This window comes from Oncorhynchus nerka, linkage group LG7 (genome assembly GCF_034236695.1).
Source record: "Oncorhynchus nerka isolate Pitt River linkage group LG7, Oner_Uvic_2.0, whole genome shotgun sequence".
Taxonomy (NCBI): Eukaryota; Metazoa; Chordata; class Actinopteri; order Salmoniformes; family Salmonidae; genus Oncorhynchus; species Oncorhynchus nerka.
This window is the reverse complement of record NC_088402.1, coordinates 38,535,040-38,547,923: the sequence shown is the minus strand read 5'-3', so window position 1 is coordinate 38,547,923 and position 12,884 is coordinate 38,535,040. Positions and strand designations below refer to the sequence as shown.

Here is a 12,884-nt window from a genome sequence, read left to right as displayed (position 1 = left end):
AGTGCTGTATGGCATTGAAGCTCGTTTGGAGGTTAGATAGCACAGTGTCCAATGACGGGCCGAAAGTATATAGAATGGTGTCGTCTGCGTAGAGGTGGATCAGGGAATCGCCCGCAGCAAGAGCAACATCATTGATATATACAGAGAAAAGAGTCGGCCCGAGTATTGAACCCTGTGGCACCCCCATAGAGACTGCCAGAGGACCGGACAGCATGCCCTCCGATTTGACACACTGAACTCTGTCTGCAAAGTAATTGGTGAACCAGGCAAGGCAGTCATCCGAAAAACCGAGGCTACTGAGTCTGCCGATAAGAATATGGTGATTGACAGAGTCGAAAGCCTTGGCGAGGTCGATGAAGATGCCTGCACAGTACTGTCTTTTATTGATGGCGGTTATGATATCATTTAGTACCTTGAGCGTGGCTGAGGCGCACCCGTGACCGGCTCGGAAACCAGATTGCACAGCGGAGAAGGTACGGTGGGATTCGAGATGGTCAGTGACCTGTTTGTTGACTTGGCTTTCGAAGACCTTAGATAGGCAGGGCAGGATGGATATAGGTCTATAGCAGTTTGGGTTCAGGGTGTCTCCCCCTTTGAAGAGGGGGATGACTGCGGCAGCTTTCCAATCCTTGGGGATCTCAGACGATATGAAAGAGAGGTTGAACAGGCTGGTAATAGGGGTTGCGACAATGGCGGCAGATAGTTTCAGAAATAGAGGGTCCAGATTGTCAAGCCCAGCTGATTTGTACGGGTCTAGGTTTTGCAGCTCTTTCAGAACATCTGCTATCTGGATTTGGGTAAAGGAGAACCTGGAGAGGCTTGGGCGAGGAGCTGCGGGGGCGGAGCTGTTGGCCGAGGTTGGAGTAGCCAGGCGGAAGGCATGGCCAGCCGTTGAGAAGTGCTTATTGAAGCTTTCGATAATCGTGGATTTATCGGTGGAGACCGTGTTACCTAGCCTCAGTGCAGTGGGCAGCTGGGAGGAGGTGCTCTTGTTCTCCATGGACTTCACAGTGTCCCAGAACTTTTTGGAGTTGGAGCTACAGGATGCAAACTTCTGCCTGAAGAAGCTGGCCTTAGCTTTCCTGACTGACTGCGTGTATTGGTTCCTGACTTCCCTGAACAGTTGCATATCACGGGGCTATTCGATGCTATTGCAGTCCGCCACAGGATGTTTTTGTGCTGGTCGAGGGCAGTCAGGTCTGGAGTGAACCAAGGGCTGTATCTGTTCTTGGTTCTGCATTTTTTGAACGGAGCATGCTTATCTAAAATGGTGAGGAAGTTACTTTTAAAGAATGACCAGGCATCCTCAACTGACGGGATGAGGTCAATGTCCTTCCAGGATACCCGGGCCAGGTCGATTAGAAAGGCCTGCTCACAGAAGTGTTTTAGGGAGCGTTTGACAGTGATGAGGGGTGGTCGTTTGACTGCGGCTCCGTGGCGGATACAGGCAATGAGGCAGTGATCGCTGAGATCCTGGTTGAAGACAGCGGAGGTGTATTTGGAGGGCCAGTTGGTCAGTATGACGTCTATGAGGGTGCCCTTGTTTACAGAGTTAGGGTTGTACCTGGTGGGTTCCTTGATGATTTGAGTGAGATTGAGGGCATCTAGCTTACATTGTAGGACTGCCGGGGTGTTAAGCATATCCCAGTTTAGGTCACCTAACAGAACAAACTCTGAAGCTAGATGGGGGCGATCAATTCACAAATGGTGTCCAGGGCACAGCTGGGAGCTGAGGGTGGCCGGTAGCAGGCGGCAACAGTGAGAGACTTATTTCTGGAGAGGGTAATTTTCAAAATTAGTAGTTCGAACTGTTTGGGTATGGACCTGGAAAGTATGACATTACTTTGCAGGCTATCTCTGCAGTAGACTGCAACTCCGCCCCCTTTGGTAGTTCTATCTTGACGGAAGATGTTATAGTTGGGTATGGAAATCTCTGAATTTTTGGTGGCCTTCCTGAGCCAGGATTCAGACACGGCAAGGACATCAGGGTTAGCAGAGTGTGCTAAAGCAGTGAGTAAAACAAACTTAGGGAGGAGGCTTCTGATGTTGACATGCATAAAACCAAGGCTTTTTCGATCACAGAAGTCAACAAATGAGGGTGCCTGGGGACATGCAGGGCCTGGGTTTACCTCCACATCACCCGCGGAACAGAGAAGGAGTAGTATGAGGGTGCGGCTAAAGGCTATCAAAACTGGTCGCCTAGAGCGTTGGGGGCAGAGGATAAGAGGAGCAGGTTTCTGGGCATGGTAGAATATATTCAGGGCATAATGCGCAGACAGGGGTATGGTGGGGTGCGGGTACAGCGGAGGTAAGCCCAGGCACTGGGTGATGATGAGACAGGTTGTATCTCTGGACATGCTGGTTGTAATGGGTGAGGTCACCGCATGTGTGGGAGGTGGGACAAAGGAGGTAACAGGGGTATGCAGAGTGGGTCTAGGGGCTCCATTGTGAACTAAAACAATTATAACTAACCTGAACAACAGTATACAAGGCATATTGACATCTGAGAGAGACATACAGCGAGGCATACAGTAATCACAGGTGTTGAATTTGGAAAGCTAGCTAAAAACAGTAGGCGAGGCTAATCCGCTAGCACAACAAACAGCAGGTAAAATGGCGTTGACTAGGCAACGGGGCCGACAGGTAAGACAAACAAGCAGAAAGGAGTACCATGATTAATGGACAGTCCAGCGTGCGTCAGCTATGTAGCCAAGAGATCAGTGTCCAGGGGGCAGCGGTGGATGGGCAGGGGGGCTGGGCTGGCGAGTGTTATCCAGGTTTAAAAAAAAAAAACTAACAATGACTAACTAGCTTGTAGCTAGTTAGCTGGTTAGCGTCTGGAGGTTCTTGAGTGTGTCATAAAAATAAAAATAAGAGTAAAAGTAATAGCGATTCCGTATCACATTGGGTGAGGCAGCTTTCCGGAAGGTATAAACAAATTAAAAATCAAAAAGAGATAGAAAGTAAATGGGGTCAGAGAGTGATTGGGACGCGGTGGTTCAGACGGTTAGCAGGCCTGTGCTAACAAGCTAGCAGTTCGTAGGCCCGAGCTAGACAAGGTAGCAGTTAGCGGACCGGAGCTTGACAAGCTAGCCGTTAGCAGGCCGAATTAGCAAGCAGGGAGATAGCGAGGGCTAGAGAGTTAACCTTTGGGGGACGTCGCGATGGGGTGAGTCTGTTTATTCCTCTTCATGCGGTGAGCTGGAGATACAGCGATTCAGAAAGCTCGCGGGCCTTGGCCAGCAGATGGATCTTTGGCGATGTCGCAGCGGAAAAGCCTGTTGAAACCCCCTCGGACGATTATGTCGGCGGACCAGTCGTGATGGATCGGCGGGGCTCCGTGTCGGCAGTAGAGGGTCAGTAGAGGGTCCAGGCCAATTGGCAAATTAGGTATTTTTGGACCTCTTCGGCTAGTCGGGAGATGGGCTTAGCTCGAGGCTAGCTCCAGGCTAACTGGTGCTTGCTCTGGGACAGAGACGTTAGCCAGGAGTAGCCACTCGGATTGCAGCTAGCTATTTACGATGATCCGGTATAAAAGGTTCAGAGCTTGCGGTAGGAATCCGGAGATGTGGTAGAGAAAAAGCAGTCTGATATGCTTTGGGTAGATGTCGCGCTGGTGTCCTAGTTAGCGTTGAAGACCGCTAGTTAGCGGCTAGCTTCTGATGAGGGTTCCGATTCTAAAGTATAGAAAAAGCAGATCCGTACCACATTGGGTGATGCGGGTTGCAGGAGAGTATATTCAGCCTGTAGTTGGAAAGTGAGATTAAAATATGTACGAAATATATACAGAAAAAAAAAACGAGGAAAAACTATATTTACACTATACAGGACGGGACAAGACAAAACACACGTCCGACTGCTACGCCATCTTGGGTAGAGGATAACTACAATGTGGTTGATCCATCCTCAGTTTTGTCTCACCACAGCCATTAAACTCTGTATGTGGGGCCTCCCGGGTGGCGCAGTGGTCGCTGTGCCACCAGAGACTCTGGGTTCGAGCCCAGGCTCTGTCGCAACCGGCCATGACCGGGAGGTCCATGGGGCGATGCACAGTTGGCCTAGCGTCGTCCGGGTTAGGGAGGGTTTGGCCGGTAGGGATATCCTTGTCTCATCGCGCACTAGCGACTCCTGTGACGGGTCGGGCGCAGTGCGCGCTAACCAAGGTAGCCTGAGCGGTTTCCTTCCTCTCTGGGAACTGAGTTCAGAAGGACACCTGTATATTTGTAATGACTGGGTGTATTGATACACCATCCAAAAGATAATTAATAACTTCACCATGCTGAAAGGGTTATTCAATGTTTACTTTTGTAATTTTTGAACCCATCTAGCAATACATACTCTTTGCGAGTGTAACGGATGTGAAATGGCTAGCTAGTTAGCGGTGTTCGCGCTAAATAGCGTTTCAATCGGTGACGTCACTTGCTCTGAGACCTTGAAGTAGTAGTTCCCCTTGCTCTGCAAGGGCCGCAGCTTTTGTGGAGCGATGGGTAACGATGCTTCGAGGGGTGACTGTTGTTGATGTGTGCAGAGGGTCCCTGGTTCGCGCCCGGGTATGGGCGAGGGGACGGTCTAAAGTTATACTGTTACACGAGGCATTGGAAAACCTCCTTGGTTTTTGTGGTTGAATCTGTTTGAAATTCACTGCTTGACTGAGGGACCTTACAGATTATTGTATGAATGGGGTATAGAGAAGAGGTAATCATTCAAAAATCATGTTAAACTCTTATTGCACAGAGTGAGGCAAGTGAGGAAAAAAATCTCAATTTAATCCATTTTAAATCAGGCTGTAACACAACAAAATGTGGAAAAAGTCAAGGGGTGTGAATATTTTCTGAAGGGACTGTATACCTGCTATGAATCCAAGTCTCCTGAAATATGGGGCTTTCTCCTTGGACTTCTCCCTGCGCAGGATGTTGTTTCCCATGTGTTTCTGCTACCAAGCAGGAGAACTGATGTCCATTCTCCCCTGAGCAACAAAGACCAAGTGCAAGAAAATAGAATGAAAGTTCCCTTTACCCTACATATAATTATGTTAAGGAACTGTTTTGTATTTTAAACTAATACTAAACATACAGCATATTTACACTGGCCTTGTCATTTCCATAACATGTTCCACACTCCACAAACTGATAATGGTGCAAATGGCCTAGGATATGCCATTGATAGTCTACTGATAGTATGACCATAGAAGACATGACTTTTTTTTACACGCCATATACATGCATATAAAAGTAGGCCTATTCACACGTCTTCATTGCTTCTTTCGTTTTATTTTCTATAATTCAATACCTTTTTGCACCAATTATACAGCTGTTAATTTTCCAAACAGCTGGTTATGATCCTACAACGTTAGTGCTGGTTGTGATCCAACAACGTTAGTGTTATCCTTCGGACATCTCTAAACTTCAGCCGTACCCTAGTCGTAACCCTTACCTATCCTTAACCCTTAGTTAACCTTAACCATTTTAAAACATCCGAGTTGGGACGGCCCAAGGATCCCGTTCCTATCAGCCAACCAGCCATTGAGAATCCATTTTGTTCGGTTTTGACAAGATGGTAAACAGTTTGTCAGATTTGACTTTTCGTAGCAGGTTAGAATTTACGCAGCAGGTTAGGGGAATTAGGTTAATGTTAGGAAATGGGTTGCAAAAATGCAACAAAAAAACTACCTTTGACGTTAACTTAACAAAAGCTGTATCCCTTCTTGCCATGACCCTTTTGTTCTCCCTGGCCTGTATGGTATTTTGATTCGTCTGAGGCTATGATGTGTTAAAATTGAAAGTGAAAGAGTTCTCCCCACTAAACGCTGACACATTCAGCTAAGACAGTTTACCTTGACAGCGTTTAACAAAGTAATAGGGGTAGAAAAGTAAAGTGCAGTAAGCTGTCTCACCTTTCACAAGGGGTCTCGGTTTGTGGATTCGTTCGCCCATCTTGATTGAAGATGCTCAGTAATTTTCGACCTTGCCAACCTCAAAGCGCTGGTTTTTCCTTCGAAAACACTCGCAGGTGAGTTCATTTCTCTGAGGCTCACATGGTAATTTGAGAAACATTTACAGCAACGACGAAAAAATCTTTAGAATAATCAGGGCCGTCAGCTTTGTAAGAAAGCTTGGAGTGACTTTCATTGTCCTCTGGCACAACCCCTAGACAGATTTTACCGTTTTAAAGTTAATGTCCTGCAATTCTACGTATTTTGACAGGGCTTAGGCCTACTGTATGACCAGGCTGTAAAATAAAATAAAACCACAGGTCAGGTGTATTCAAGATGCTTTGAACATTAAATAAACACTCAATTGTACAACTTTGAGATCTTTGGGATTACATTTAAAGTATGCTAATATGTTTTTTTGAGGTGGTTTGACACATTATTCAGACAGTAAAGAAATGAGATGAGGAAACAGGCAAATGGGAGAAACCGTGGGAAGGTTGGAAGCAGGGACTGTTCGCTCTCAGGTGGAAAGTACGTGACATGTGCCAAGGGCTAAATTTGGCCCGGGGGTGGTTTTATTTGGCCCCCCAAGTTTTCGGTGCAAACATAAATACAACATTTGTGTGGAATTTCCATTGTAGGACATAAAAGACTAAAATCATCAGGAAATCATCTCCAAGTGATCTTAATTTAAGAAGTCTGTTCCCAAGTATTCCCACGCATAATAGAGAGACGCGTGATCGTATATAAATGTAAGCACGGTTTGAAATTCTTATGTTTTAGTCAAACATATCTGTTTGGGCTTCTTGCTGCCAATTCGCAGTCTACAAATGATTTGTAATTATTTTCTGACCATCCGCTCCAGACAAAAAATCGGCCTGCGGCTGCATCTAGTTGGTTATTCCTGCACTACACCAAGGCTCTGCACAGGAAATATTAATGGTTGATGGCAGTGGGTAACCAAATCATAGATTTCAGTCTCCTTGTCAATAGACTGCTTTCAAGCTAAGGACATACATTTTGTAATTTGGGTGAACTTTCTTTAAAAACAGGTCTGGAAGAAAATCCTGCTTGGTCTCCAGGAGGGTTCGCCACCCCAACAATCTATGTTTCCCAAGTGCCGTTTAAAAAAAAAAAAAAGAAGTTATTATTATAACAACAACTAAATTATCAATCACAAACCTTCAAGAAAGATCTAATGAATATCACTATTCAGGTGGTTTATGCGCACTAGTTTAAAATCCTTGCCATCATCGTACTCTACATAGACATAATATGATGTGTTTGTGTTGTGAGTCCCCCTACCATCTCTGCTTAGCATGCGCACAATATTAAAATGTCAAATTATATTTGAGGCCTGGAGCATTTTATATCCAATGCTTATTTGTAAGACTTATTCAAAACTGTCCATGAATGGCTGCAAAATACATAGCCTCATATACTTCATTTTCAAACACTCAAGTAGGCATATCAGATTTCAAATATGTGATTACACTGGCATAGTTACACATCAGGTCCCGCTACCAAACCTTCCCTGCTAAAACATACTGTAGGTCTCTGTCTACTGCCCTATCATTGTCACAGTCAAATCAAATGTATTTATATAGCCCTTCGTACATCAGCTGATATCTCAAAGTGCTGTACAGATACCCAGCCTAAAACCCCAAACAGCAAGCAATGCAGGTGTAGAAGCACAGTCTTAATGCCAATCACCAAACGAGGGGACAAATGCAAGTGTGGATTAAATCGACTTTAGTAAACACTGTCAAACAGATGCATTCTGCAATAGGCATGGGAGTAACGCCTCGATTACACCGATAGCGTTATTGCATTTTGGTACACCAGAAGTACCTTTATTTCCAATGGAATGCTGTGTTTGCCTTGCAACATTAAGTTGCAGAGGCAGTTGCGGTGCATTCTGTGGTGCATACGTTGGATATATTGAACATATACATATAACTGTATGCATAGACGGCTTGACAGAAAAGGTAGTAAAAGGTGAATGTTAAACTTTTGTTGCACACATATCCAGATGATGCTGCGTACCATTTAGCGCAATGACGCTGTCGGTGTGATCGAGGTGTAACAGCAACCTAATTTTGTTGGCATTGTACATAAAACAGTGCTACTGTGCTGCTCTCTCCATCCAGCTCCACTCTGATCTTGATTAATCCTCTTGGTCCCTTACATAACTAGACTCATCTGCTTCAAGGTGCCGTGGCTCACAGTGCTGTGATAGGACAATGATAGAGGTTCCGCTCGTGATGTTAAATTGCAGACGCAGATGCTCCGATTTAAAAACGATTCGGAGCACAGTTGAAAAGTCAACGCACTGACTAGGCACTAACTAGTCAGGACGTGACTATAAAAATAAAAGCAGTACTTTTCAATGCGTGAGGTGCGGCGTCTGAGCATGAGAGGGTCAAATGTGTCTCACGGCCAGTGCTTGAGAGTTGGCAGCTCTGTTTAATAAGATGTTATGTTTGTACCACAGTGTTGTGAAAGATCTCGAGGTCTTGAGGTGGATGTGAGGGGCTCGAGTCAAGACCCAATTCATGCACAATTAAAGGGCAACTCCACCACTTTTCAACCAAATGTTCATTCTCTCCAGCACAATACAAGTGTCAACCAGAGGAGGCTAGTGGGAGGCGACTATTGGCTCATTGTAATGGCTGGAATGGCATGAATAGAACTGTATCAAACATATCTCAACCACATGATTGACCCAGTTCCATTTAGTCTGTTCCAGACATTACAATGAACCCGTCCTCCTATAGCTTCTCCCACCAGCCGCCTCTGGATTGTCAACATATGTGAAAACAGCACATTTATAAGTTTTGTCTGAAAAAAATATAACGTTAAAGTTCTACCCAATGACATCAAAAGATAAAACAGAGATTCACGGTGACGTGTGGAGCAAGAATACCCTCCCTTGGGCTAGAAACTCATTGCAGGTTTTGAAAATTCACTTTTTTACTTTTAACCCTGCCCTGTGATTAGCAATGTTTCAGGACCTTATTTTTTTAACCACATATCATAGAAACGTGCTGTTTTCACATACAGTGACTACCTCATGAAGCTGGTTGAGAGAAGTGTGCAAAGCTGTCATCAAGGCAAAGGGTGGATACTTTGAAGAATCTCAAATATAAAATATATTTTGATTTAACACTTTTTTGGTTACTACATGATTCCATATGTGTTATTTCATAGTTTTGATGTCTTCACTATTATTCTACAATGTAAAAAAAAATGTACAAATAAAGAAAAACCCTTGAATGAGTAGGTGTGTCTAAACTTTTGACTGGTACTGTATGTAGACACTGGTTTGGTGCAGGAGATGAATGAGGTTGGAAAGTGGCAGAATTGTCCTTTAATTACTGTGCCGGTCTGAAATTGTTAAAGAAACTGATAAAATATGTTATTTCTTCTGAATGACTCATTTTTGTAAAATTGTGAACCTACAGACATTACTAAGAATATAGCACAGTTTAAAACCGGTTAATTACTGCAAGCCTACATATTGTTACCATGTAAATGCATAGTTTTAGCAGAGACTGTAGAGGAAGCTTTCCTGAATAATCTCTGCTTTTAATAGGCTTAGGTTTAGAGCCTGACCGATATGTTTTTTGGGGTCCGATTCAGATTGTTTTTTTTTGTGTGGGGGGGCAAACATGATACCAATATATCTCCTGGCATACTATTTTACAGCAGGGAAATTAAAACGTTTCAAAGTTTCATAAATTGCCATCCAAACGAGCAATTATCCAATAACTGCTTCAAATGTTGATTTCATACTTTGTGACAATAATGACACATCAGTGGGGTTATAGACCGATATAGCGTTAAAAGGCCAATATCGGCAGATAATATCAGTGAATCGATATATATCGGCCTGGCTCTACATAGGCTAACACAATGCCAGTTCCTCTAAATATACCCAACATTGCATAAAAAGTGCTCACTTTGCAGGAATGCTGTGTTGGAAGGGAATTTGTCTGAGCTTGGTTACAGTTCTCCTAAGGCAAGGAAGACTGGAACCACCATCGCTGGCATAGTCTTCAAGGTGAGAATCAGTCATGACACATTTTCCGCTTCCTGTGATGTAGCTGTTTCAGGGTTGAGCTCAGCACAATCAATACCCTAAGTATGATTATACTTTGGGTTTCCTCCCTCCACAGGATGGGGTGATACTTGGAGCTGACACAAGAGCCACTGATGACATGGTAGTAGCTGACAAGAATTGCATGAAGATCCACTACATTGCACCTAACATTTAGTAAGTGCCACAAAGAATACACCTCGTACAGTATAATAGTGTAGCTTGTGTAACCCCTATGTAGATCAGCATCAGCCCCTGCACAATGGTAGGTAAAGACTGGGGCTTTTGTTGAAGTCTATTTGAGTCACCATGCTTCACCCACTAATCTCAGTTTTTATTGTAGCTGTTGTGGAGCAGGTGTGGCTGCAGATGCAGAAGTCACCACTCAGATGATGTCATCCAATGTGGAGCTGCACTCACTCAGCACAGGACGCCCTCCCCTTGTTGTCACGGTTACCCGACAACTAAAACAGATGCTCTTCAGGTGAGCGAGAGCATGAATGAGTCTGTGACGATGGCAAAATAAGACCACTACAGTGGCCACTCTCATAACACGGTTTGAATGCTGACAATCCAGTTACTTTCCAGACCATAATATAAAATAACAGACACAGCAGTGCCTTCGTCAATGATAGCACATCCCTCATTTGATTACAACAACCAGTTTTTATCAAGAACATTTTGATGATGCTGTTACATTGTAGCGCTCTACACCTGAATTGTGACTTCCACTCCAGGTACCAGGGACATATTGGCTCCTCTCTGATTGTTGGAGGTGTGGATGTGACTGGCGCTCACCTCTATAGCGTCTACCCACACGGCTCCTACGACAAACTACCATTCCTTACCATGGGTATGCTCTCCCATTAGTTTATCTCATCAATTCTTGACTCTCTGTCATTGTAGATTTTTTTTTGCACCATCTGTCCATGCGTTTCAGTTCATCGTAATCACAGATAGTGTTGTCTGTATTGTTTGTCTTTGGTCATTGTCTATTGCCATCAAATAATTAATCTGGGCCGTGTGAAGAGCTTCTAATGGTATGAAGTTGTATTGAATACTGAAACATTAGATAAGGTAACATTACTGCCATTGTTTTTGCAGGATCAGGAGCAGGGGCAGCTATTTCAATATTTGAGGACCGATACAGACCAAACATGGAGGTGAGATGCAGTTATTCTCATTGAACAGTTGTTCATTTCATAAAATGTATTGCTCACCTGTCTTAATTGTCTATCTTGCTCAGCTGGAAGAGGCTAAAAAGCTGGTGCGGGATGCCATTACTGCTGGGATTTTCTGTGACCTGGGCTCTGGCAGCAACGTGGACCTGTGTGTCATCACCCAGGCAGGGGTTCAGTACCTTAGGGGCTATGACCAGCCTGCCCAGAAGGGGAAAAGGTGAGCTATACAAGTTTCTACTGGGCTACAACCAACAACATTTTGTGAATATTACTTGATTATTCATAACGGGAATTTACAATATACTCTCTCTCTCTTTCCTTTCTCTGTCTGTTTCCAGAGAAGGGCAGTACAAGTACAAGCCTGGCACCACTGCAGTTTTGACAAAGACTGTCACACCCCTGCCTCTGGATGTTGTTGATGAATCAATTCAGCTCATGGACACTCAGTGAAATGTATGCTGCTGCAGGAATCATCAAACACACTTGTGAATTCCAACACTCATTAGCAAAAGTATCTACATTAATTCTAAATAGCCAAGATGAACTTGTGAATTGATAATGGCATTGGGTTTTGCATAGCTTATTATACATACTTGGCAGCTTTTTTAATTCAATCATTTACTTTCAAAACAGTATTGCAGTGTATGAAACATTAAAAGGCAATAAAATATTTCTTACATGCGATAATGGCATTAAGTATCATTAACAAGCATTGGTAATTTGCATTGCGATCGCCTTACTGGTACTTAATACCAAAATACAATGAATGCATTTAGACATTTTTATTAGACCTACATGTATTAGCAGGTTCTACAAGAACATGCATGCAATAGTACATCACTGAGTACGGTTCCATGCACTCAATAATGCGACTATTGTGGCTTGTCAGATTAATGTAATAGTTTGATTAAAACGTTCACACGCTTTGCAAGAAGAACGATTTGGACACATTTGAAATCAGGCTAGCTGACGGAACTCTGATAAATGCGAAAAAATTGGCAATCAAAATAAATGTTCTACCATGTTATTTTTTGGGAAGAATATTTGATTCTGAGTTCGGACATATAACGTTTTAAAGTGAAAACTACTTCTAAACGTCGATTTATGCAGAGGAGAATAAAAAATAAATTTTTGTTTTTTGTTTTTGCTCAATCTGATTGGGTGGGCCTTGCAGTGCCTGGCTCCCCAGTGGGCCCACCCATGCCTTCACCCCTGCTTAGAATTTTCACATTATATCCTATATATGTCCAAACCCCCGAATCAAATATTCTTCCCAAAAATAAAGTGGTAGAATGTTTATTTTTGATTGGCGATTTTCTGCATTTATCAGAGTTCCATCAGGTAACCTGAATTCAGGTGTGTCCATGTAAACAGGTTTATTAGGGAAATCGTTCTTCTTGCAAAGCATGTAAACGTTTTCATCAAACTATTATATTAGCACGTATCCGCACTCACTGTGATAACCCCCACCCCAAACCATACACACATCTGAATCTAATCATGTTGAATATTTCTGTCTCTATAATTTGTATTACTAGAGTTATTACATATTACTGCTATATATGCGGTTACTACTGTTCTTTGAAACCGATTTATGCTTGATCTGGCAATGTGTACCGGAAGCCCCGTGTGACACGCAGTGTCGGAGGCTCAGAAGGCTGGCATAGGCCAA

General features: G+C 43.6%; 1 protein-coding gene across 1 annotated transcript; it reads left to right on the top strand.

Annotated features, from left to right (window-relative positions):
• The first annotated feature begins 5,728 nt into the window (after window positions 1–5,728).
• Window positions 5,729–11,899, top strand: LOC115131594 (proteasome subunit beta type-7-like). Its single transcript, XM_029663420.2, has 8 exons — window positions 5,729–6,009; window positions 9,902–9,995; window positions 10,111–10,208; window positions 10,375–10,515; window positions 10,769–10,884; window positions 11,136–11,194; window positions 11,278–11,429; window positions 11,551–11,899. Exons 1-8 carry the CDS (start codon window positions 5,945–5,947, stop codon window positions 11,660–11,662), a joined length of 837 nt encoding a protein of 278 aa, XP_029519280.1. The 5' UTR covers window positions 5,729–5,944; the 3' UTR covers window positions 11,663–11,899.
• The last annotated feature ends 985 nt before the right edge of the window (window positions 11,900–12,884 follow it).

Bases quoted from the DNA above. Each gene is read 5' to 3' on its own strand.
- LOC115131594 (XM_029663420.2), top strand. From the start codon at position 5,945: ATGCTCAGTAATTTTCGACCTTGCCAACCTCAAAGCGCTGGTTTTTCC. The intron at 10,885-11,135 runs GTATGCTCTCCC...TTGTTTTTGCAG, and splicing joins ACTACCATTCCTTACCATGG to GATCAGGAGCAGGGGCAGCT. The intron at 11,195-11,277 runs GTGAGATGCAGT...TATCTTGCTCAG, and splicing joins GATACAGACCAAACATGGAG to CTGGAAGAGGCTAAAAAGCT.